Source organism: Cetorhinus maximus, chromosome 1, assembly GCF_964194155.1.
Source record: "Cetorhinus maximus chromosome 1, sCetMax3.hap1.1, whole genome shotgun sequence".
Classification (NCBI taxonomy): domain Eukaryota; kingdom Metazoa; phylum Chordata; class Chondrichthyes; order Lamniformes; family Cetorhinidae; genus Cetorhinus; species Cetorhinus maximus.
The window spans coordinates 17,254,811-17,281,454 of NC_135879.1; the positions used below are offsets into that span (position 1 = coordinate 17,254,811).

General features: G+C 40.2%; 2 protein-coding genes across 7 annotated transcripts in view; one reads left to right on the forward strand and one right to left on the reverse strand.

Annotated features, from left to right (window-relative positions):
• pigg (phosphatidylinositol glycan anchor biosynthesis class G (EMM blood group)) overlaps window positions 1-24,181 on the reverse strand; it is a 34,486-nt gene extending 10,305 nt beyond the window's left edge. The window contains exons 1-9 of one of the 5 annotated variants that reach the window (XM_078536529.1): window positions 23,998-24,181; window positions 21,492-21,697; window positions 18,552-18,761; window positions 15,389-15,577; window positions 12,269-12,407; window positions 9,350-9,562; window positions 7,904-8,121; window positions 3,515-3,796; window positions 1,595-2,055 (exon numbers count right to left, since the gene is read on the reverse strand). In XM_078536529.1, the coding sequence (XP_078392655.1) occupies window positions 1,595-2,055; window positions 3,515-3,796; window positions 7,904-8,121; window positions 9,350-9,562; window positions 12,269-12,407; window positions 15,389-15,577; window positions 18,552-18,761; window positions 21,492-21,697; window positions 23,998-24,151 (2,072 nt within the window). In that variant the 5' untranslated portion in view covers window positions 24,152-24,181. Of the gene's footprint in view, window positions 1-1,594; window positions 2,056-3,514; window positions 3,797-7,903; window positions 8,122-9,349; window positions 9,563-12,268; window positions 12,408-15,388; window positions 15,578-18,551; window positions 18,762-21,491; window positions 21,698-23,997 lie in introns of those variants that run through there. The other 4 variants (XM_078536588.1, XM_078536750.1, XM_078536701.1 and 1 more) reach the window with 4 other exon arrangements.
• Window positions 1-26,644, forward strand: part of hook3 (hook microtubule-tethering protein 3) — a 149,194-nt gene that overhangs the window by 98,213 nt on the left and 24,337 nt on the right. The window lies entirely within an intron of this gene.

Below are 26,644 nucleotides of genomic sequence, written 5' to 3' on the forward strand. Positions count from 1 at the left end.
AGCAGTGAACATGATTCAGAAACTAAAGAACCTGCCTGACCAACCTTCTCCACTTTGAGGAAGAGACAGCCTAAATAGACTGCAGTAAGCCTTATGACCTACTGTTGAAAGATTTTCAAAGGCACTGAACAAAGTTCTGCATGTAAGGCTATATGTAGATAGAATCAAAACTGTGGGTAAAACAATTTATGGATTAAAAAATTGGTTGGAGGATGGAAAAAAAATCATTACTTGTTGCAGCAGTAACATGGAAATGGGGTCCAGGGGAATGGGGTCCAGGGAAGTGGGGTCGGCGGTACTGAGTAGGGAGTTCAGGCATTAGCGTTTAACCATATTGCAGTTACTAATTTACATATGATTTGAACTTAGAAATCCAATCTGAACCAGTCAAATCTGATACTAAACTAGAAGGAGCAGTGATATTGGAGAAGACAGCTTATGATTAACAGAATGATGGGACAAAATATGTAAGTGGGCAGAACAGTGACAGGATGAAGTACAAGACAGAGAAATGTAAAATACTGCATGCTGGAAGGAAGAATAGACAACATAAGCATCACAAATGGTGCTGAAATAGCCATGGGTTACAGCTACAGTGACATAGGGTCGCAAAAAAGAAAAGGACACCAATGTAAGCTTAAATGCAAGAAATTTAGGATAAAGAGGATAAGTTTTATTTTCAGAGTTGTGAGGCTGTGTTGATGCACATGCAAGAGTTATTGACTTAAACAGAGCCATATCAATATTTACTAATAGTTTAGATAGGCCATTGGAGGGGAATAAAGGGATATGGGAACAGGGCAGGTGTGTGAAATTAGGACTGGTGTTCAACAAACAACATGGATTGCTTCGGCCTCTTCCCATGTTGTAATTTCTACGTGATTATACGATTAATCAGTTGTTTAAAATGTTGCTTAGCACTGAGCAGCTACACACATGGGGAGTTAGCTGTACAGTTATAGTGAATATTTGGCTGCTGGCAAATTAATAGATATAACCATATTCTACTGTATTAATTTCCTACTGTGTTTTGATCTAAAATAACAGGTTTTCAATGAAATTATTTAGAAAGGTTGATTATAAAAATAAAATGAAAAAAATAAAGACTTGCTTTTACATAACACTTTTCACAACCACTGGTTGTCTCAGTGTTTTACAATGAAGTACATCTATTTTTGAAATATAATCACTGTTGTAATGTAAGAAACACAGCACCAAACTGCAACATGATAACCACCACATAATCTATTTTTGCAATGTTGGTTGAGAGGTAAATATTGGTCAGGTCACTAGGGATAACTCCCCTGCTGGAATAGTGCCATAGAATCTTTTACATCCGCCAGAGCAGGCAGATGGAGCCTCGATTTAACCTATCATCCAAAAGATAGCAGCTCCAACAATGCAGCACTCCCTCAATACTGCATTGGAGTGTCAGTTTTGAGTTCTGTGCTCAGGTCCTGGAATGGGACTTGAACCCTGAACCTTGTGACTCAAGAGGCAAGACCACCAACTGAACCACAGCTGACACTGACATAATTTCAATGTTTTATATCAAAGCCAAGGAAGAATCGAGGTATACTATATTTGTGTGTACCTTGTCAGCCAGTGGCCAAAGTCTGGTTCGTGAGCCCATTGGATGCCAGTCTGGTTCAGGCAGCGGAGTACTCGACAAAATACGAGGACAACCCAAGGGCTCGATAAGGCCAACCACTTTTCACAGCTTCCACCTGATCGTAGATAAACTTTGGATTTATCATCCTTTTGGTCACAATAGGAAGCTCCGAGTAAGCCATGGATAGTGGTTTGCTGCTCATTGCAATAAATGTCTTCTGGATTCCTGCTTTGTTTTGGTTTTCCTTTGGGGTCACTGGCTGCAAAATATTTCCTGCAGACATCTTGAAAGAACACTAACAAAAGCGTGTTGATTAGAAAGTACCACGTTTGATGTTCTTCTTCTATAAAACTGCTGGAACCAAGGCTCAGAGTATGTCCAAAAGTCCCAAGTAATAGAAGCAGATCTAGCTCAGACCAGCTAGAATCAAGTGTTGCACAACTCTGTCAGGGAAAGAAAACGCACAGTACTAGCTAATAAGAACTTACTTAACAGTAAGCTATTTATGGATTTGTTCAATAATTGTCACTGATTTTTATGTTAATCTAGAATGGCAGGAATCAGAAAAAATTCATTCAATCTCTACAAACTCAGTCAATCTTCAGACTTCATTAAAATAGAATCATAGTAGGAACAGTAAATAATCTCAGACGGAAATAGCTAAACCACCGGTCAGCTGGATTTATTCAATACGTTATGTGTAATACATTGCATGACTATGCTGTTCACATACAAATAACTGCCCTACTGCTGACCCAAAACATTAATGCTACCAACTCAAGAATATGCAGCATCAGAAAGGAATGCTGGGCTACTTATGCAAATAAGAGTGAACACATTCTAAATCTCTCAAATATAATAAATGCAAAAATGCTATCTAGGCAGCTGCCGATGAGGTTTCAATGAACCAGAAAACAAAACAAAATTTCAATACCAAAACAGAGCATTTGCCCCAGCCAGGCAGTTAGCCTTCACACAAGCAAATAATTCTGATCATATTTACCAACCCTCTTCCCCTTTCATTTCAACCCCTTTCCCTTTAGCTACCAACCCAACCTAAACTTGAAAGTTGACTTCATTTCTGCTTCAACCATTAACCTTGGAAGTAAATTCCGCACCTGCAACAACTTCTCTTGCTCTCTATTCTAACTTTATTAAATTTAACCATGTGCCTATGGACCCTTCTTCTAGGCCCCTCAATTAAGAAGAACGAACTTGCATTTTTATACCGCGCTGTTCACAACCTCAGGGCATTCTAAAGCACTTTACAGGCAATAAGGTCATTTTGAATTGTAGTCACAGTTGTAATGTTGGAAAATACAGCAGGTAATCTGTTTTAATGACATTGGTTGAGGGATAAACATAGGCCAGGACACCAGGGACAACTCCCCCTGCTCCTCTTCCGTAATGTCCACCTGAGAGCACAGACTTTATTTACTGTTTTATCGAAAAGGTGACATCTCCGATTGTGCAACACTCCCTCCTTACTATAAACTAAATTATGTGCTCAAGTGTCAAGGATGGGACTTGAACCCACAACCTCCTGACTCAGACAGAAGAGTGTTACCACTAAACCATGGGCGACAGTCTGCTTCTACTTACCCTGTTTTAGTGTTCCATAATTTTAAACACAACTACCATATTTCCTCACTATTTGTGTTGATTAACAGAAAATGCAACAGAAAATGTAAAATTCTTAAGTTTTTCTTTGTATTTGTGTTTCCTCATACTGGGCAAAATTGCAGTGAATCTGTGTTGCACCCTCTTTAAAGGCTCATTACATTTCTATTAATACACACATACAGTCCTTTGCACAAAGTCTAAATCTCAACTTAGTTTGTTTAAGTGTAATTGCTGGTTTCTTCCTCTACCCTCTAATACACTTCAATATTAGTGACTCACCTTATGTTGAGGCTTCCCATTTGTACAACGCTTCCAAAGAGTTGAAAGGAGCACACACTGTACGGCAGCTATCAGTACAATCACTGTTGCAACCAGTAGCCAGGATACATTACAAAAATAGCAAGACGTTTTCATCGATGTACATACAACAACGTGAATAGCTGCGAACATCAGACATAGCAGATAAAACAGGAGGGAGTAGAATGGTGATGACACTGGTACTTCAAATTCAGCAGTGCTACCCAGTGCCTCTGGGGTACTTACTATCAGAAGGAAAATAACCTAAAAATATAAACAAGCATTTGTTAGATACCAACGGATTTCCCCACATAAAGTCAGAGAAAATAGCAAATTTCCATGAATACATTAATCATGCTGTTGGTATCGGTATGGACATCTGCACTTCTGGAGCTTTTACAGTTCCATCTTGCGATGGGAAGTGACCAGCTGCAGAGGTCAGTTGAGGTGGTGCAGACTTGGGCCAGGATTTTCCGGCCCCGTCACGGGCGGGACCTGCTGCGGGCGAGGCGGTGCCCCAGCCAGAAGTCCACTGACTTGCGGCAGGACCAGAAGATCCCAATGGTGGTTGGGTGCGGAAAATCCCACCCTTGATCTCACAAAGTTGCTCAGTAAAAGTTCGTAAATCTTTAATTTGTTCTTAGGATGTGGAGGACACTACCCATGTCTAGTTGTCCTGTCCTGAGGTGGTGATTGATGGGTAGGGAAATTCAGGATTTTGACCCAACAACAATGAATGAGCAGCAATGCCAAGGTAGTGTGCATCTAGAGGTGATGGTATTCCCATGACATTGCTGCTCTTGTCCTTGCTGGTAGAGGTCATGGGGCTTAGAGATATAATCAGCGTAAGCTCGTCAAAGTTGGAGTGCATACTGCAGCACAAGTGCACTGAGCACCAATCAAGCAGACTGCCTTATCTTGGATGGTATTGGGTTTCTTGAGTGTTGTCATGGCTGCACACATCCAGGGTGAGTATTCCATCACACTCCTGCTGTAGGTCTCATAAATGGTGGAAACTCACTGAAGTGTCATAAAATGAACCACCTGTCTCTGTCTTCATCCTGTGCTTATAATCAGTGTTGGTTCTGTTAAGTTGCTCATCAATGGTGCACCTCAATATGTCAAGGGAGTGGAACTTGGGTATGGTGATGGCAATAAAGATCATGGAAATGTGGATGGGTTCTCTATGGCTGAAGATAATCAGCACCTGGCACATGTGACACAAATATCACTTGTTAGCCCAAACCTGGATGTGATCCATGTCCTGCTGTAGCTTTTGCTATGTCCAGTACACAGAACCACTTCTTATCATCAAGTTCAGTGAACCTGATTGGCTGGACATTGGCATTAATGATTGTCAGGAAAGCATAATAATTTTCTGGTTTATTGTGAAGTAGGTTTATGGAGGTAACTATAGTTGGGTCTGTCTGTGATTTAATTACATTTGGAATCAAGTAGACTGCAAGCTTTAACTCATCAAAAGATAGTTGCTTGATATGCTAACGAGTAAACATAGATGTAAGGTGTGAAGGGAATTTGCATTTTTAGATAGATGAAGGGAGATTTGGATTTCAAAGGGGTTTTAGTCAGCGTACAGCTAGCCAGATAAATGAGGCTAAAGAATGTGTTTATTTTTCCCAAAGGTTACTGACAATAAATAGTAGCAACATGAAAGTTTTTGTATTCTGAGGAAGATACAGTTTCAAAGACATATGAAACAATGGAATTTACATATTAAAAGAGAGAAACATATATAAAAGAGAATGAGCCTGTGTGTCAGGAGAAGGCTATGTGAAATCTGAAGTGTGTGAAATAGCCTTAATGAAGCCTCCAGTATCTGTGCATAAGTCTGCTGTCTACCAAAACTGAAGCTGGATATAAGCTATTTGGAATTCCACTGTCCAGGGTATTGTGTTAATTTGCTGGATCTGTTTAAAATCTAAAATCTATTTTTGGACCATTGCCTTAAAGGGGGTGTAACTAGGAATTTTAGGAGCTATTATAGTAGAAATTTGTCGTCTTATGTGTGTGCTTTACATCTTTTATTTTCTTAATAAGTACTTTAATTTAATTTTTTTAAAATCTCCAAAAGTCTTGGTGGACTTGTTACTTATGAATTCAGTGCAAGCATCTCAAAATAAATACAAATTGCAAAACTGTTGTGAAAGCGCGACCAAGTTTCCCTCATGGATTTGGTCCGCCTGGCACACATCATCTGCTGCGTCATAACATGATGGTGGCGTCTGTGAGAGGAGTCACCTTTGGCTAAAGGTTCTTGCCTTGTCTTTTACACTCGGGCTGGGCTCCACCACTGTTGAGTGACGATGATAAAGCGACAGAGGAAAATGCAGATTACAAAACAGAGTACTATTGTTACTCTAAGATACAGCTGAAGGAGATTTACTTGAAACAGAGAGGTGTCGCAAAACTGTTGGTAAAATGTATTCCCATACTCAAGATCTTGATACATGCCGCAGTCCTGTAAAGAATCTTCAGACTAATTGGGAATTGCAAATAAAACCATACTGAACAAAAGACATGATCAAGCACAGAAAAGCTTCTTAGTTCATGCCCCAATGGGAACCCAGTAAATGTGTGTCTTGTCCCTTGTGCCACAGGGGAGTAATGTGATCACATTACTAAAATGAGCGTTGTGCAGCACATTAAGAAGCCTGAGCCACTTATCAAATGTTCAAAGAGACCACTTATTGGCTTTGCACGCTCTAAGATCTAGAGGTTGGCATTCAAAGGTGTTTGGTACATTGGAAATTTCAAATAGCTACAAGTCATTGTAAGGGCCTTTAGAGTAGGGGAGTTTGCCTTAACCCCAATCAAATGGATTGGGTGTTGCCAAATCCACAGAAGGGAATAAGTACATTATCATGGTTTTACGCCTCTTCTCCAAATGGGCAGAATATATAAAAGTACAGCAAAAGTCAATGATATACTGTTAATTATTCATGTGCTCAGCAGACAGGATTTGTCCATGCATAGAATCAGATAGCACTGATAGCTTTAGAATGATAGAAGTCGTAAGTATAAACTAATCTCAACAGCTTTATATCAATCAGAAGCAGGGACAACGGCATCAACTTATAATCAGCAAAGTCAGTTAATGCTGAATTACTGTGACATATACAAAATGCCTTTGTAATATCACATGAATTCTGCAAGCTAACAATATGTACTAAATAATTTGCATACTTGCCAGAACGGTACTTGAACAATGGTGGAAGCAAATGCAACTGCAACTTTTAGAAGGCAATTGGATTTAAGTTTGAAAAGGAAAATGATTGCAAGGCTTTGGGGAAAGAGCAAAGAGCAGTACTAATTGGACAGACCTTTCAAATTGGCACCTCTGTAAAGATTCTATGATTCTGACGTTTACTTAAACAGTTGCGATTGAATCTGCTTCCATCATTCTTTCAGTGGTGCATTCCGAATCATCACAACATGCAGTTACTTTTTTGTTGGCAGTACAGCAGCCATTTTGATAACAACTGTATGACCAGAACATCTGTTTTGACTGGTGTTGGTTGAGAGAGGAAAGTTGACTAGAACACAGACAGAACTCCATTGTTCTGTGGATAGTGCCACAAGATCTTCAATACCTACCAGCACAGATACGCGAGGTCTTGGCTTAACATCTCATCTGGAAATGGTGTTTACCCTTGCATTGCACTGTTAGTTCGTATTACATGCTCAAATCCCAAGAGTGGGATTTGAGGCTATAGCCTTGTGACTAGGAGGTGGAAGTGCATAAAAACTTTGCATCTCCTACCATGCGCTACACCCCCCCACCTGCCAATTCTTTTACCAATTATCTCAAATCTGTGCCTGCTGTTTATCGACCCTCTTGCTGGTGGCAATAGTTTATCTCCATCTATTCTACAAGAACTTGTCATAATTTTGACTACTGTCATAATTCTTACTATTAAATTAGTAATATTAAATTTCCCCTTAACCTTCTCTGCATCAAGGAGAACAATCTGAGCTTCTCTAGTCTCTCATCGATGGTGCCCAAATAATAACTCGCCTATGCAACCTCTCCAAACTCTTGACATCTGTGCATTCTGCATTCATATGCAATCAAATATTGTGAATGAGGGTGTAAACAGGCTCTTTTGCATAAACCAAAAGCTTAATGCTTCTTTCAGAGTTGTGTCATGGATACTTACAAAGTGGCCTCTACCAAAATAACAGGTGATGCACTTCCAGTACAGACTAAGTGCACACGCCTTTTGCCTGTAAAATTGACACTTTGCAATCCAACTGACAGGCCACTATCCTCTATCTATACCATATGATACTGTAAACAACCAGTCAGGGAAGGGAAGAGAAAATAAATCAATATTGTGCAACAGCTCCTACCTCCACCACAATAATTGTTCCCACAATCATTGAGTACATATCATACTGTGCCACAATTTTGGAAAGTGAGGAACTCATGAGCTTCAAGGCATCCATATACTGTCTCAACACCTTCTTTCCTAGGTTTTCAAGAGTCTCCGAAGTATTACCTTCCAAGTAAAGTTTGATCCAGGAACCATGAGATTTTTGTGCTATTCCAAATAGCTTGTACCCAGCATCTGCAAATAATAAAAACTTTAATTAGAATGAGGGAAGTTATCAAATTAAAGTAGTCAACAACCTCAGTTTCCTGTAATGTTATGGCAAAACTCCTGTCGTGCAAGGAAAACACTTTACAGCTGGAAAGCCTGAAGGTAGCCTTAGGGAGGTGATGTATTGATATCTAAAAGCAGGCACAGCTCCAATCTCTCCAATCCAAATAACACACTTGATCCTTGTTCATCAACAAACTCACTTTATTATTACATTTCCTCATTTGATAAATCTAGATTTTTCATTTTTATAGCGCCTTTAAACATATTGAAACATCCCAAGGAAGTTCACAGGAGCATTATCAGACAAAATATTACAGCAGGCTACATAAGAAGATATTAAGACAGTAATCAAAAGTTTTGTCAAAGACGTAGATTTTAAGGAGTATCTTAAACAAGGAGAGGCGAAGAGGCAGAGAGGCGAAGAGGCAGAGAGGTTTAGGGAGTGAACTACACAGCTTAGGGCTTAAATAGCTGAGGGCACAGCTGCCAAAGGTGGGCCGATGGAACTTGGAAATGTGAAACAGCCAGAATTGGAGAAACCAAAGCTTTTGAAGGGTTGTAGGCCGTAGGAGGTTACAGAGATTCCAGACTTCTGAGGCAATGGATGGATTTTGAACACAAGAATGGGAATTTTAAATTCGAGTTGCTGGACCAGGGGCACACGTAAGTCAGTAAGAGGTGATGGCTGAATAAGAGTTAGTTGAAACGGGGGCACAAACGCAACAAAATTAGTGGAAGGGTGCGTGGCTTTACAAACCTATTTGGATATTCCCTCACTGACAGCAGACTAAAACAAGGTTTTGTGAGAGATTCAATTTGAATCACCTCGGAACAATGCAAAAGCTTTAGGACACATTGTGTGCTAAGGGTTGACGTGTTTGTCATTCAGAATTCTTAAAAACCCCACTGTATGCGCTTAAAGATCCAAAAGCATTTCAAAAACAACTATCAGGACAAAAGGAGGCTGAAGGTTTTAAGAACGTTTTCTATGAAAAGTTCAATATTTTGATCTGACAATATTAAAGCACACAGCAATAAAGTGAGTTGGCAAACATTTATGACAAACTACTCAGCATCTCCAGTAGCATTAAAATAAACCTTGAGAAAGAATACTTCCTTCCCACCTTTAAAAATTGGTGTGAAACTCTTGACTCATCCAAAATTCAATGTGGTGCTTGTTGTCTGACATTACCTTTTTCATACGCAGGAATACTCTCTTGAACCAGTTTACTAAGCTGGTATCCATTAAGATGCAAATATCTAAGTCGTTCCCTTAAAGGTCTTTCCTCAAGGACAGTTAGGATGAGACGCCCCAAATTGTTCCGTGGAATAGGCAAACCAAATCCTAACGCCAAAGTGGAAGTGAGGTCTGTCTGCTCCACGTGTTCAGAAACAGTGAAGGAATCTAGAAGTTAGATGAGTAAAATGAAATAAACATTTTTATCCAGTATCGGAAATTGTAATGTTGCAGAAAATTTACTATCTCCAGATAACGTAACAGCAGAATTCTACCTTCATATACGCTGGTCAGCAAAACTACATAATAGAATCCTTCATGAGCTAGGTTTATGATTTACGAGGAATTATTAATCAGTGACATTTATCAATAATCCAGCATAACATGTGTCCTCAGTTAAAGCTTTTGTTTGTTTCCAAATGATACAGGCCTGAACCAAAGTCTCAAGACCAGAATAATTAAAGAGCGTATGTTATAAAACAAGATCTTTACAGGGTGCTCAAGTAACATTCCTTAATGAAGATGTACTCTACCTGTATATTGGAACATATCTATGCGATGATCCTGCTGCCTAAGTGCTGGTTAGAGGCAACCTGGAAGCAGGGACGTTTTGTAAAAAGTTTCTTTCCAGACATCGACTGACACACAAAATGGGGAATACTTCCTTCATTACACTCGACCCATGACATTGAGCAGGACCATGAAAATTCTAAATTGTCCTTGCTTGCATGTTTTCCAGTTTTTTTGCTTTTCGTTGTAAGAGTATTAGGTTACTAACCAGAATACTAATTGTTAAAACCTAACTTTATTATTAGAAACATCTAATTTTATTAGGAACTTGTCTTGGTAGCATAATAAAATGGGCAACCTAGAAGTAGGACACAGTATAGAAAATGTGCCACGGTAGAGGGATTCTGGGAGTTTATGTCAAGTTTTGCTGCTTACTCTAGCAAAAAGCTGAGACCTTGAAGGCTCCTGTGAGGAATTGCGTGTGTAAGAATGGATATACCCATCTCTATGAGAAAAGAAAGCACGGATGTAAAAGCCCTGAGATACAGTGGTATATACAAAAGGCATTATGTAAATATGTAATTTGGAACAGCCACATAAACTGTTCCTGGTTGTTCAAGAAAAGCATGATCACCACAAGGCAATAAATGATTGGGGAGAGGGAGGGGTTAATTAGATCAGTCAGGATAAAAGAGGCCCTCCCAATCAGATTCACATGGTGGAGAAATCTAGAAAACAAGACAAGAACAAACAAGACAAGAGACAAGGGAGAGGGAGCAAGAGAGAGAAAAAAAGAGGAGCCTGAAGACCAAAAGCTGGAAGAAGAGGTCATCGTGCATACCCCATCCAATCATAATTCGGCAGGTATATAGACCATGTGAGACTGCAAATCACTGCCCGAGTTTACAGCTATAGTTTACCTGAAAACTTAATAAACTTGTTCTGCCTTTATCTTATTAAAGTAGTTTCAGGACTGAACTTTTTGCCATAGCAATTTCCATAATAAGGGGCCCAAAAACCAACATTGTTGTACCACTAATAACTTGTTAAGATTAGCTAAATGAAGATGACTAGAATACAGTGCAAGCTATATTGCACGTGGCTGCCACACTTCCTTCCTACATACAATGTTCTGCTGGAATTATAAGCTCTCGCATTTAAATGGTGCTGTGGGTTCAACCCCAAACAACACAGCTCACTGCACTCTTCTGAATCAGGAGGGTGTGAGTTCAAGTCCATTCCAAATGTGTAAACTAATAAATGCAGAATAAGAAATTTAGCAAAAATCGGTTACTGAAGGACCATCAAATCATGCATAGAAAATTGAGTTGGGCTAAAAAGGGCAAATTGAACGCAAATCAAAACAATCATTTTAAGATCATCAGAAAAGTACATGTAATATATAAGTCTGCAATCAATTATTTTCCTACTCTGTTGACTGTTTTATATGGGTTGATATCAGGCATGACTTGCGAAGGACCTGAATGAACTGGATACAATAGAGTATGAAGACAACCGTTGACCATTCCAGTTTATGTAGTTTGAGATGAATCTGAGGAATCATTTTTCCTTTCATTTTACATTTGGTCTGAATCCAGGAGGTATTAATTTCAACTGAAAATAATTCAGGACCACAAAAGATAAGTGTTTGTTTGTTCCATGTGGGCAGGTAACACAGGTAATACTCATTGTCTCTTTTAAAGAAACTCTTTCACTTTACACTACTGTACTAATGCAAAAAAAAAAATTAAACGAGAGATTTTTGCAGAGGTAGTCAGTGGAACAAGGAAGGTTAAAAGGATTGATGAAGAGGTTGATAATGTTAAAATACTGTTTTTACCTCTGGATTTAAATGGAATGCAGATCAATGGGATGAATGTTTCCTCCCAAACTACATATATTTAAATGGTCTAAGTAACACAAACTTAGATAGTCCAATAGGTATGTGCTCTCAGTACAAAACAGGCCTCAATTCAGCATTGCCAGCTCCAATCAGAGCACTGAAATGGAAGAGCTAAAATTAGGGAGATGCTTTTCTGACTGGGTGCAAGAATGGACAACACATTTTTATTTAGCAAAACATATCAAACACAAAGTCAGTAAGCAATTAGATACAAAGGATTGGAGATTAAATCGCTAATTAAGTCACAATATTTTATTTTCATTTACAATCTCAGCCATGCTGAGGAGCAGCCATGGTTTGAATGGAGCTGAGAGAATTTCTTAAAAAAAAGGTTGGAATTCTAAAATAAAAACAGAAATACTGGAAAGGCTCAGCAACAAAAAATCTAAAATAATCAAATGCATAAAGTACAAAAACAGCATTGTTATAATGGTCATTCAAGACTTCTTTCTGGTCCTCACCTTTCTTTCTGAAAGCTGGACTGAGAAAAACCAATGGAGTGTTCACTTCATGATTTGAAGATCCTCCATGACTACCTGTATCTGACATTCCATGATCCCCGCACAATATCAATAAACTGGGCAGAGAGGTTTCACCTTCCTGTAAATTATCAGGCAAAAAAAGGATGCCTTTATACCAATACACTGGATATAATTTGCAACTCATTCCAAATACAAATAAATTTAAAAACATGCAATATTCCTATTGGTTTCAAGTGGAAGTATATTCCACAACTGATTTTTTCACTAATGCATAATCTCCTACCACAGAATCATATCAAAGACTAGGAAAGCCCTATAAAGAACAGGTTTAGTGGAGACTGCAAGGTCTTCACAAGGGAGACTGGGTAAACTGATTGAGCACTAATGCTGTGGAAGACGAGTTTCTGGATTTGGTTAGGGATGGTTTTCCAGAGCAGTATGTTGAGGAGCCGACTAGAGGGCAGGCTATTTTAGATCTAGTATTATGTAATGAAAAAGGGATAATTAATAATCTTGTTGTAAAAGAGCCTTTAGGAATGAGTAACCACAATATGATAGAATTTTACTTTATGTTTGAAAGTGAGGTAGTTCACTCTGAAGCAAAGATGTTAAAGCTGAATAAAAGAAATTATGAAGGCATGAGGGACAAATTGGCTGAGGTGGATTGGGAAAATACATTAAAAGGTATGACTGTAAATAGGCAATGGATAGTCTTCAAAGAACTATTACATAGCTTACAGCACCTATACATTCCTTCAAGGTGCAAAAACCCAAAAAAAGTCAGTCAACTGCGGCTGACAATGGAAGTTAAGGATTGTATAAGATTAAAAGAAAAAGCTTATAAAGTTGCTAGATGTAGTAGTAAACCTGAGGATTGGGAGGTTTTTAGAATACAGCAAAGGAAGACCAAGAAACTGATTAAGAAAGGGAGAATAGAATATGAATGCAATCTAGCAAAAAACATAAAAACAGACTGCAAAAGCTTCGGTAAATTATGTAAAAAGGAAGTGTTTGGCTAAGACAAATGTAGGCCCGTTACAGGCAGAGTCAGGAGAATTCATAATGGGGAATAAAAGAAATGGCAGAGAAGCTAAATGATTACTTTGTGTCTGTTTTCACGGAGGAAGATACAGGAAATCTCCCAGATTTAGGGATCCAAAGGACTAGGGAGAATGAGGAGTTGAAGGAAATTAGTATAAGAAAGAAGGCTGCATTGAAGAAATTAATGGGACTGAAAGTTTATAAGTCCCCAGGACCTGATATTCTGCATCCCAGAGTGTTGAAAGAGGTTGCTACAGGGACAGTGGATGCATTGATGATCATTTTCCAAAATTCTATAGATTCTGGAATGGTTTCTGAAGATTGGAAGGCAGCAAATGTCACCTCACTATTTAAGAAAGGAGGAGGAGAGAAAACAGGGAGCTACAGACCTGTTAGCCTTACATCAGTAGTAGGGAAAATGCTAGAATCTATTATAAAAGATGTGATAATCATGATCTGATTGGGCATAGTCAGCATAGATTTGCGAATGGGAAATCATGTTTGACGCACTTTTTGAGGATTTAATTAACAAAATTGATAATGGAGAGTCGATGGACGTAGCATACTTGGATTTTCAGAAGGCTTTTCAAGTCGTTCCCCCACAGGAGGTTGATCAACAAAATAAAAGCACATGGCAATATACTGGCATGGGTTAATGATTGGCTAACAAGCAGAAAACAGAGTAGGAATAAACGGGTCATTCTCGCGTTGGCAGGCTGTGACTAGTGGGGTAGCTCAAGGATCAGTACTTGGACCCAGCTGTTCACAATGTATATCAATGATTTGGATGAGGGTACCAAATATAATATTTCCAAGTTCGTGGATGATACAAAGCTAGGTGGGAATGTGTGTTGTGAGGAAGATGTAAAGCGGCTATAGGAGGATTTGGAGAGACTTAGTGAGTGGGCAAGAACATGGCAGATGGAATATAATGTGGAAAAATGCAAGGTTATCCACTTTGGTTGAAGGAACAGATGTGCAGAGTATTTCCTAAATAAGAGATTAGAAAGTGTAGATGTACAAAGGGATCTAGGTATCTTTGTCCACAAGTCACTGAAAGCTAACATTCAGGTGCAGCAGGCAATTAGGAAGGCAAATGGAATGTTAGCCTTTATCGCAAGAGGATTTGAGTACAGGAGTAGTGAAGTCTTTTTCCAATTGTATAGAAGCATGGTTAGACCGCACGTAGAGTACTGTGTGCAGTTTTAGTCCCCTTACCTCAGAAAGGATATTATTGACATAGAGGGAGTGCAACAAACTTGTTGCAGGACTGTTTTATTGAGAGAGATTGGGGAAACTGGGCCTGTATTCCCTAGAGTTTTGAAGAATGAGAGGTGATCTCATTGAAACCTACAAAATACTTAAAGGAATAGACAAGGTAGATGCAGGTAAGATGTTTCCCCTGGTTGGGGAGTCTAAAACCAGGGGGCACAATTTCAAAATAAGGGGGAAGCCACTTAGGACTGAGATGAGGAGAAATTTCTTTACTTAGAGGGTTGTGAATCTTTGGAATTCTCTACCCCAAAGGACCGTGGAAGCTCAGTCATTGAGCATGTTTAAGGTGGAGATTGATAAGATTTCTGATTAACAATAACTTAACGTGTTATGGGGATAGTGTGGGTAAAAGGCATTGAAGTGCTCGATCAGCCATGATCGTATTGAATGGCGGAGCAAGCTCAGTGGGCTGAATGGCCTTCTCCTGTTCCTATGAACTGGTGGAAGGGAAAGGAGGAGCAAGAAGCTAGAGGGAAAACAATGGATGGGTGAGTAAGCAGGACAGCGCATAAATAAAGAAGCTTCATAAAATAACCCTTTAAGTCTTGCTATCTTTCTGGGGAGTCTGTGCTGTATCATGTCCAGAGTCAGTATATCTTTCCTTAAGTTTGATGTCCAAAATTGAGCACACTGTTCCAAATAAGCTCTGACCAAGGTTCTGTACAACTGAAGGACTACTTTCTCACTTTTGAAATTCCGACTCCCTTCAGATAAAGCTCAACATATCATTAGCCATTTTAATTATTTTAGCATTACTGCAAATTCTACTCATACTCTACAAACCTTGGACAGTAGTTCTACATGAATCTTCTGAACAATGTTATCCATTTCACTAAGCTTTGGTCCAATCAGGTGACTATTTGGTCCAGCCAGATGGCCAATATGATCTAATCCGAGGTAATGTAAGATTAATAAATCCCAGTCATTTCTTTTTAATATCGTGTCCAGGTGCCTTGTTACATTTTCATCCACCTGTTAAGAAAAGACGCACTTTGTACCGGAAAGTTACAATCACAAAACGGTCGCTGCAGCAGCAGCATATGAGTACTGCAAACATTTATTTAAAAAGACAAGGACTATGAATTTCAAATACAACCTACGGCAGATAATGTTTTGTTTTGACTGTTATTTAAAGGTTAGTTTTCTCTGATGCCTAGGATTTAGCCCAGAGTAACAAAAAGGCTTTACTTTTATTTTTCTGGGATTGCATTACAAAATCTGTTCTCAATGTGATGGAAACATCTATGTCAAAAAGGACTTTTAGATGCTAAAATTTGAACACAGAATCATCGGCCAATAATCAAGCGAATGAAATAAAACAGTCTACGTGAAAAGAGTTAACTTTCATTTATACAACACTTCTTGCATCCTCAGGATGCAAACTCAAATATACCTTAGGATTGTTTTTGTAAGATCATAAGGAATAGTAGACCATTCAGCCCATCGAGCCTGATTCCTTCTGTACTGCAGTCTCTCCCCATTTAAATGATATTCTGCTTTTGTATTCCATCTGCCAAAGTGGAAAACCTCACATTTTCCCACATTATACTCCATCTGCCAAATTTTTCCCTACTCACTTAACCTATCTCTATCCCTTTGCAGACTGCGTATCCTCCTCACAATTTGCTTCTCTACCTTTGTATCGTCAGCAAATTTGGCTACAATACAGTTTGTCCACTCATCCAAGTCATTCACATAGATCATATTTGAAACTGATTCCTGCATCTCTCCACTAGTTACAGCTTGCCAAACTTAAAATGACCCATTTATCCCAACCCTGTTTCCTGTTAGTTAGCCAATCTTTTATCTATGTTCATATATCGCCCACAACACCATGAGCTCTTATCTTCTGCAGTAACCTTTTATGTGGCACCTTATCAAATGCCTTTTGGAAATCCAAATACACTACATCTATTGGTTCCTCTTTATCCACCCTGCTTGTTACATCCTCAAAGGACTCCAATAAATTTGTCAAACATAATTTCCCTTTCACAAAATCATGTTGACTCTGCCTGATTGTATGATGATTTTTTAAATGTCCTGCTGTTACCTCCTTAATAATGGATTATAGCATTTTCCCAATGACAGATGTTAGACTAACTGGCCTATAGTTTCCTGCTTTCTTGCTCCCTCCTTTCTTGAATTATGGTGTTACATCTGTGATTTTCGAAACTGCTGGGACCTTTTCAGAATCTAGAGAATTTTGGAAGATTACAACCAATGCATCCACGATCTCTGCAGCCGCTTCCCATAAGACCTGAGGATCAGGTCCAGGGGACTTGCTAGCCTTTAGACCCATTAGCTTTTCTAGTACCTTTTCTTTAGTGACCATTTCTGTTTTAAGTTTCTCCCTCCATTTTGCCCCCTGCTTTTCTACTACTCTTGGGATTTTTTTGTGTCTTTTACTGTGAAGACAAATACAGAATACTTATTCAAAGTCTCTGCCATTTCCCTGTTTTCTCTAATTAATTCACCAGTCTCATCCTCTAAGGGACCAATGCTCACTGTAGCTATGGTACTCTCCCTTTTTACAGAAATATAGATACTTGTAGAAGCTTTTAGTGTCTTGTGTTTATATTTCTTGCCAGTTTTCTCTCATGTTCCAACTTCTGTTATATTTTTAGTCATCCTTTGCTGGTTTATAAATTTTTCCCAATCTCTGGGATATCACTAATTTTTGCAGCTTTGTACAACTTTTCTTTCAATTTGATACTATCCATAATTTCTTTAGTTAGCCACTAATGGTGCATCGTTCTGGTACAGTCTTTCTTTCTCAATCTAATATATCTTTGCTGAGAGTTATGAAATATTTCCTTAAACATCTGATGTGCCACTGCTTCTCCACTGTTTTACCTTTTAACCTATTTTCCCATTCCACATTAGCCAACACTGTCTTTACACCCTTGTAATGGCCTTTAAGTTTAAGACACTAGTTTCAGAAACTGAAACTGAATGTGAAATTCTATCATGTTATGATCACTCTTACCCAGAGAATCCTTTAATACAAGGTCATTAATTAATCCTGTCTCATTACACATTACCAGGTCTAAAATAGCCTGTTCCCTGGTTGATTCCAGAATGTATTGTTCTAAGAAACTGTCCCAAATATGCCCTAGGAATTCATCCTCTAGGCTACTTTTGCCAATTTGATTTGTCCAATCTAACTGAAGATTAAAATCTCCTGTGATTATTCCAGTCCCTTTCTTATAAGTCCCAATTATTTCTTGATTTATACTCTCTCCTACAATGTAAGTACTGCTACATCCATTTGAACTGGCAACGGGGCCTTGGTTGAACATCTCTTCTGAAAGACAACACCTCTGACAATGCACCACTCAGGGCTGCACCAATTTGAAATGGAATGGCTGTATGGGCAAATTTCAGATTCTGGTCATCTTGGTTCTTCTTCAGGTGATGCTTTCGTACAAATAAAATTGTTGCAAACTTTAAAATATCAATTTCTTTCTCATCTTAAGTTTTTAAATTTAGTTTTTAGTTTTTTGTACCTCTAACCTTCAATATTTTCTCTAAGCCTAAAATAAGAATTAAAGGGGTTGAGTGGACAGAGTGGAATATCTCTCTAATACAACCTTTCCTCGACTTCTCCTGAGTGTTGCTAATATCTCTGTGGTCTTGTTCTCCGTACTCTGTTTCATTCCAGCTCCTTTTAAAAGTTTCAATTGATCAGAAGGCAACTCCTTTCAATAGGAATTTGTTCCACGAGACCTAAGGTTTTTTGTGATTAGGCCCACTGATCCAGTTAACACACACCCACGCCATCTTCTGGTTCCCTGCTCTAATACTAGTTATTTTGCACAATAAATTGAATTGGTTATCTCTGGGCCTTGGTATCTAAAATATCTGGAGAGGCTACAAATACATTAAGTGTTAGGAGGAAAATCAACCAAATTTGGTACAGCACAAAACGTGTCAAAAATGTACTTACCTCAGTATAATCAGACACAAAGAAAGAGGTAGTCCCATCATGTTCTACAAAGTGATTGGGAAACAGTCGAATCCAAGTGTCATCACCATAGAATAAGATTCTTTTACCAGCAAATTTTGCCTGCCAGATCAGGTTATCTTCCAGCAAGGTAGGAGAATTTAGGTTCATGATGACATCAATAAATCCAGGAATTCTGCCAGTCATCATTGCCTAAACACACCCATACAGTTAAAACATCAAAATTGGAACACCTCCAGCATTTCAATAAATATGTCCTAAAGTATATTATCAGTGTTGAAATTCTACTATTTCAAATAATCAAAGGTGAAAAATAAATACTACTTTTGACAACTAAAGCAACTCATCTGAATTCCATTCAAACGCATTCCCTCAAGCATGCGGCAGTTTCTCTTATAGCCCCCCCAACTTCTTTATAAGAGTCAAGTCTCCCCACACTATTCCAAGCCAAAAGCTTGAGAGGCTGCCTATTCCCGAGCCTCTTTCAATGCTGCACCTTAAAGAACAGAGCACCATTTATGAGCCCACATCAAAAATGTTGTATTTCTCTCTTCTTCACACAGTTCTTTTCAATGTTAAAGACGGCAATTCTCTGTAATACATTGAAAAGCAGCGACTCAATCTGTGGAGAATTGTAGACATGGCTCTGCCTTCTACAGCACTGAGTATATAAAATTAAACAAGTTTTTTTTTCACTAAACCATCACTGGTTTACGGGGGAGCCTTAGTAAGATTTTTTTTTTTAAAAAGGACTTAACATGGAGGGCCCCCTATGTCTGCATTTACAACTAGAAAGAGGGCATTTAACAAGCCACAAATTTCTCACCACACTTAGTGTGTATTCTTGTAAGTATTCATGTAGGCTGCTTTTACGCAAGTGAGATCAGATTGTAATCTGGAGGATTTGTATGTTGGTAGAAGTAGTAACAAACAATGCCATGTACCAGCTGTTTCACAGGTGGATATCCATTTACCAAATCAGGCAGCAGAAGACATTCTGTGAATCACAACTGTTTTATTGTTAAACTAAAGTTCAGTACAAATACCAGTTTTCACTCTTCCCTTCTGGATCCTTTCCCAGTCCAGAAGCAAACCTCCTACTGGGAAAAAACCCAGCTCTTAAGTACAGGCTATTCACTCTGAAGCTTGTCCTGGTTTATTCTTAAAGGGACCTGCACTTCTAACACTGTCACCAGCAACATATAAATGATGGATAGTGAGACCCCAGACCTCTTATAAAACTTCAGCATTGAAAAAGTTAATTAGCTAACTAGAAAAATTAAGGTTAGAATCAGACTTAAGAGACATTTGACAATTGTACAGTTAATAATACACATGATAATGAAATGGAATATGAAAACTATAGAAGGGAAGCAAAAATTACTAGCCTTAGAGTGGGTATGAAATAGACTGGCTGGTAACAAGAAGAAATTAAGGATTTTATCAACATAAAAGGAAGAATAGTTAAAATAAGGGTAGGGCGAAGTAGTGATGAAAAAGGAGGTCCTATTAGGGAGAATGGATTAATGGCAGTGATATTAAGTGAGCGCTTTTGATCATGTTTCACAAAAAAGTGAAAAGAAAAGGGTACAAGAGCAAGCTGTGGGGCAATTAGATAAGAAAACTTTAGATAAGGAAGCAATACTCAAAAAAATTAGTGGAACACAAAATGCATCAGGCCCTAATACCATATGATTTGTAATGCTGAGACAAGTTAAAATGAAAATAGCAAAGACTTTAACCAGAATCTTTCATTTCAAAGATGTACCAAAGGACTGGCGAGCTGCCACTGTAACACCAATGTTCAAAAAGGGAGAGATGAATAAATCAGCTATTTACACAACGGTCAGCCAGCCAAGCATTGGTAGTGGATAAGCTTCCAAAAACCGTAATACAGGATGCAATTAATACTCAGCTGAAATAACATGGATTGACAACCGGCATGAATTCGCAAAAGCCAAACCTTTGAGGAAATAACAGAGCACACACTGTTTAAAGGAAGCTGCAAGGATATAGTCATAAGATACAGCAAGTCCTCGCTTTAAGTTGCACTGTTTTAAGTGGTTTTGATTAACTTTGTACTTTTATCGGGGCCGGTATTCACGTTTAGCCTTGTGGACTTGCATTAATATCATTTTGCGGCAGGTGTGAGATTGGGTCGCGTGACCTGATTGGTGCCATTTTGGAGTGGCCTCACCCGCTCACCAACCTTTCCCAGGCTGACCCTCCGGCTCACCAATCACAGCGAGGGTTCAGGAAAGGGAAGTGGTGTGCGGGAGGGCCAGCCAGCAGAAGGGGTGGCCAGCGGAAGAGTCGGCAGCGACTGGGAGGGTCAGCCGGTGGTTAACACGAAAGGCAAGCAAGAGACAGAGGGCGGAGTTAACATGTTTCTTATATATTTTAAAATTTATTTTATTTTAAAAGCTATTTCATTTACGAATATAGTAATTTAGCAATCTACAGTGTTCAAACACACAGGATACAAAGTTTTAATATTTTTTTCTGGTGCACAGGGTCCTACAGAATCTAACTAAAGCTTTTACACTGGCTGTAATGGAAAACCCTGATTCGCTTAATACTGTTTTATTTAAAGTTGCACTTTAAGGAATGCAACTACAACATTAAGCAAGAAATACTGTAGTGAAAGTATTGGGAAAAGAAAAGTGACAAATAGAATTACAGAAAAATAGAAAAGTCAGTAAATTGGAGTTTGGTTAAAAAACAAATGGTACTTTCAATTGGAGAAAACAGAATAATGTAAATAGCAGAGGTTTGGCATCAGATTCACAGGACATTAAAAGCAGCACCACAAGTAATAAAGCCATAAAGAAAACTAACAGAATAATTGAGTTTCATTGCAAGAGGTATAGAATATATAAGTCCCAAAGTAATGGTAAATTTCTCAATATTATGAAGTCTCACCTTAATTCTGGGCATTGTGACTGTAGGCGGCCAGGCTTTAGCAATAAAGCTGTGTGAGGAACCTCGTTCAACCAGATATCGTGTATGTGGCATGAATTGTCTTCCTTTTGGTCCAAACACAAAATCTTCTCTCAAAGCATCCACCAACATAATAACAACTCTTCCAAACAATGGAGATGGCGGCTTTGTCCAGTTTGATGTAAGACCTAAGTCAAAACCCATACTTTATTCACATTCTGTTAATTTAGGAGAAAAATAAGTGAATCTCTCTGGCATTGTTCACATGTACTTTGGTATCTGCAACACAATATAATATTTAGTTGCTGTGACTGTCCCTTTAAAGCCACTGCTCAGTTACTCCATATGCAGCTTGTTTGAATAAAACAGATGTCTGAGGTCACTTGAGATTATAGTTGTTGATATTGTTATCTTAAAAGAATTCTAAGAGCTTAGTCAGGCATCATCTCTGTCCCATGAAGATACATTGGCTTCCTTGTATTTCTGTATTTCTCTAATTAATAATTCATTCCTTCAGGGTGTCATCCAGTCCTATCAGTGATGTCAAGCTGACTGGCCTATAAAGTGAAGTTATCACTGCTCCGTTTCACAGACTGGCTTTATAATCCCTTTTCTGCAGTCCTAAGGCCCAGTCAGTTTTGAAGGATTCCCTAAAGGTGCCTGCTAAAATAGTCTTCCATTTGTCTAAATTTCAAATTACAAAGTTTACAAAACTGGTTGGAAAATTTAGAACAGCAGCAAATGTAGGATTTAAATGAGAAAGCAAGCTGCAAATGCATTAAATCAAATAAAAATGGAAAATTCTGAACAACACTTCCCAGATCTTTAAACAGTTGAGCAACTTTTGGCTTAAAATGCGGTTTTTCGAAATTTCGAATAGAGAGACTGAGCAATATATTGGAATGTTTATACCATTCACTGGTATGTGCTTAAAATATCAGTCAGTGTCACGTGCCTGTAATGTATTCTTGCTCCTCATCAGCACTTTAGACAACTGAACAGCACTTTGCTCAATCTCCCAATTTTGAGCCAGCTAGACTTAGACTCAGTGTTGACTTATAATGAAGTGCAACCGCAGTGTTAATTTCTACACACTAAAACAATAAGATGAAGAACAGGAAGACAAATTACCACCAAATCTATGCCTAGCCTTCACATCTCACTAGTGCTACACCATGTGTATTTAGTGGGCTCACTCAGTATCAGCGTTTACTGCCGACTGCAAATGCTCTGGCGCAAATCAATACTTTCTCCTCCATTACATCAGGCCTACACTTCAAATATTTTTCACTGGCTGTGAAACACTTTAGAACATACAGGTTATGAAAGGGGCTACATAAACACAACTTTTTATTTTGTTCTGCTGCCCATCAAACGCGTGAAGAAAGAACATGTACAATAGCAGTCAAGAGTAAGTGATGCATCAACTGTGTCTGGAACTAGGCAGAAGTAGATCACATCCTACTTAAAATCCCCAAGTCCTTAACATCAATGAGCTGTCCTCTGAAGACAGATTCTCATGTCTGTACTACTCATACTACTGGAAAGCAGGACCATATAACAGTGGAATGACACAGGGAGCGCAGTGACATACAGAGCACCAGCAGGACTGTATGGTGGGTGCTGGCTACACTAGCAGAACACTGGCCACATTGCATATCGCTGGCAGGGCACTAGTCACACTTCAGGGCACTGGCAGAACATTGGATGCACTGCAGGGCACAGGCCACCTTGGGAAGGCACAGGGTCACCCTGGCAGCGCACTGGTCATCCTGGCCAGGTATTGCTCACCTTGGCGGGGCACGGGCCACCCTGGGAAGGCACAGGCCACTCTGGCGGGGCACAGGTCACCCTGGCCGGGTATTTGTCAGCCTGGCCGGGCACCGGTCACCCTGGCGGGGCACGGGCCACCCTGGTAAGGCACGGGTCAACCTGGCGGGGCACGGGTCAACCTGGGATGGCATGGGTCTCCCTGGGATGGCACGGGTCACCCTGGGATGGCACGGGTCACCCTGGGATGGCACGGGTCTCCCTGGGATGGCACGGGTCACCCTGGCGGGGCACTGGTCACTCTGGTGGGGCACTGGTCACTCTGGTGGGGCACTGGTCACTCTGGTGGGGCACTGGTCACCCTGGCGGGGCACTGGTCACTCTGGTGGGGCACTGGTCACTCTGGTGGGGCACTGGTCACCCTGGTGGGGCACGGGTCACCCTGGCGGGGCACTGGTCACTCTGGTGGGGCACTGGTCACTCTGGTGGGGCACTGGTCACCCTGCGATGGCACGGGTCACCCTGGCAGGGCACAGACAAGAAATAGGCCTCCCGGTACCCGAACGAGTCATGACCTCAGTCTAAGTGTGAAGGTGGATTGTCGGTTGATGTGCCTCCTGCCCCTACCCGCAGCACTGGCAGGGGGAGGGAGGTGAATGCGGGACCGGGACCGGGACCGACTCCTGCGGCCGGGCCCACCCGATGGGCCCCGGGTTACCTTGCACTGGCTCTTCAGGGATCCCCGACAGCTTGGCCTTCGCAGAGCCGAATGACTTCACAGGGGCGGGGAAGAAGCCTCGCAGAAAGAGGGCCATCCCGAAGAGCAGCACCAAGAGGCCGCAGCAGGCGAACAGCGAAGAGCGGAGCCTCATCGTCCCAGTGCCGGTCCAGCCGGACTGCGCAGGCGCACAGCCAGGGGGCGGGGCCAGCCGTCCCGTGGGGCGCGGCCAGCCAGCCTGTGGGCGGGGCCGTCAGCTTTGGGGGCGGGTCCAGAGGCTAGGGCGGGGCCAGTCAGGCTGAGGGCGGGGCCAGTCAGGCTGAGGGCGGGGCCAGAGACTGGGTTGGGGTGAGAGTCAGACTTGGGGCCTGGGGTGTTGAATGAATGAGCAAATGAGCAAACCTTAAGTCAAATTAACTCAGCTTTACTTTGAAAACACTCAAAATGTGATGTTATAGGGAACAGGCACATTGGAAGAAAGCAAAGAACCTAAATAAACAAACAATATGAACAGACGAAATAGGAGCAGGAGTAGGCCATTCGGCCCCTCGAGCCTGCTCCGCTATTCAATAAGATCATGGCTGATCTTCTTGTGTTTCGATTTCCACATTTCCATCTACCCCCAGAAACGTTTGATTCCCTTGCCTAACAAGAATCCATCTGCCTCCTCCTTAAAAACATTCATTGACCCCGCCCCCACCGCCTTCTGAGGCAGAGAGTTCCAAAGTCGCACAACCCTCTTGAGAGAAAAAAAATTCTCCTCATCTCTGTCCTAAAAGGGCGACCCCTAATTTTAAAACAGTGACCCCTTCGTTCTGGACTCACCCACCAGAGGAAACGTCCTTTCCACGTCCACCTTGTCAATACCGTTCAGGATCTTATATACTTCAACAAATCACCCCTCACTCTTCTAAACTCCAATGGAGACAAGCCCAGTCTGACTAACCTTTCCTCATAAGACAACCTGCTCATTCCAGGTGTCAATCTAGTAAGCCTCCTCTAAACCACCTCCAACACATTTATGGGCTTCTTTAAATAAGGAGACCAAAACTGCACACAGTATTTGGGGTGTGGTCTCACCAATGCCCTGTATAACTGAAGCATAACATCCTTACTTTTATGTTCAATTCCTCTCGTAATAAAGGATAGCATTCCACTATCCTTCTTAATTACTTGCTGTAGCTGCATACTAAATTTTGTGACTCATTTACTGGAACATTGAACTGAAAGAAATTACTTTGAGAAACAATCCAAAAAAAGTACATTTAACAAAAGAAATCCTTGCCATTTATTAGTACCCTTCACAACCAACAGTTTTCCTGAAGTGCTTTACAGATAATGAAGCACTTTTGCAATGTATGAAATGCGGCAGCGAATTTGCACATAGCAAGCTCCCGTAAACAGTAGTATGGTAATTAATGGATAATCTGTTTACTGTGAGGGATTGAGGGGATAAATATTGGCCAGGATGCTGGGGATAACTCACCTGCCCTCCTTTTTAATAGTGCTCTCTGAGAGTGCACAAGAACACAAGAAATGTGAGCAGGAGTAGACCCGTTGAGCCTGCTCTGGCATTCAATACGATCATGGCTGATCTTGGGCTTCAACTCCATTTTATCATCTGCTCCCCATATCCATTAATTCCTGAGAGACCAAAAATCTGTCTATCTCAGCCTTAAATGTATTCAACATTCAGAGAGAAGACAGGGTCTCGGTTTAACATCTTATCCGAAAGGTGGCATCTACAGCAGTGCAGCACTCCGTCAGTACTGCATTGGAGTGTCAGCCTTGATTTTTGTGCTTAAATCCTGGAGTGGGTCTTGAACCCGCAACCTTCTGGCTCAGAGGCGAGAGTGCTACCTACTGAGCCACAGCGAAAGAAAAATAATAATTGAAAAGAGAAAAAAGACTCACTGAAATAAATAACTATTTTCTTACATTACATCAGCAACTAGATTTCATTGGCTGTAAAGCGCTTGTGGGATGTGCTGAGGTCATGTAAGGTGATATAGAAACACAAGTTATTTTATTTTACATAAAAGCAAACAAAATATGATAATTACTAGAAGTGAATAAATCTAAATAAAAGAAAAATAATGAACTCACTGGAATTAAGCACCACTTGCAAACAGACAAAAACAGTTCTAGGAGTGTGTAGATTTAGAGAATTTAAAAGGTTAAATGAGAAAAAGCATTAACTCACTGGAATAAATCACTTGAAAACATTTAAAAATTAGAAATGCTAGAAATTAGTAGATTCTTTCCCAATAGCAATACACATTTTCCCTTTTCAAATGGACCTCTGGTTCCTTTTCATCATACAGCCTTCAAAGACGATTTGTTGTATTCAAGGTGCTATATAAATGCAAGCACAGGGTGATAGGTGAATGGCACTTGGTAAAGGTTAGGATATAGGCAGATAGCTTTGGATGAGCTCAAATTTATGGAATGTGGCAACTGGGAGGCTAGCCAGAAAAGCATTGGGCTAATCAAGTCTGGAGATAACAAAAGCAGGAATGAGGGTGTCAGCAGCAGATGGGCTGAAACAGAGCACTCACAGGTGAAGTTACATGAGTAGAAGTGGGTGATTTTTGTGATGGAGATGATATGGAATTGGAGTTCAGGGTCAAACAGGATGTCAAGATTG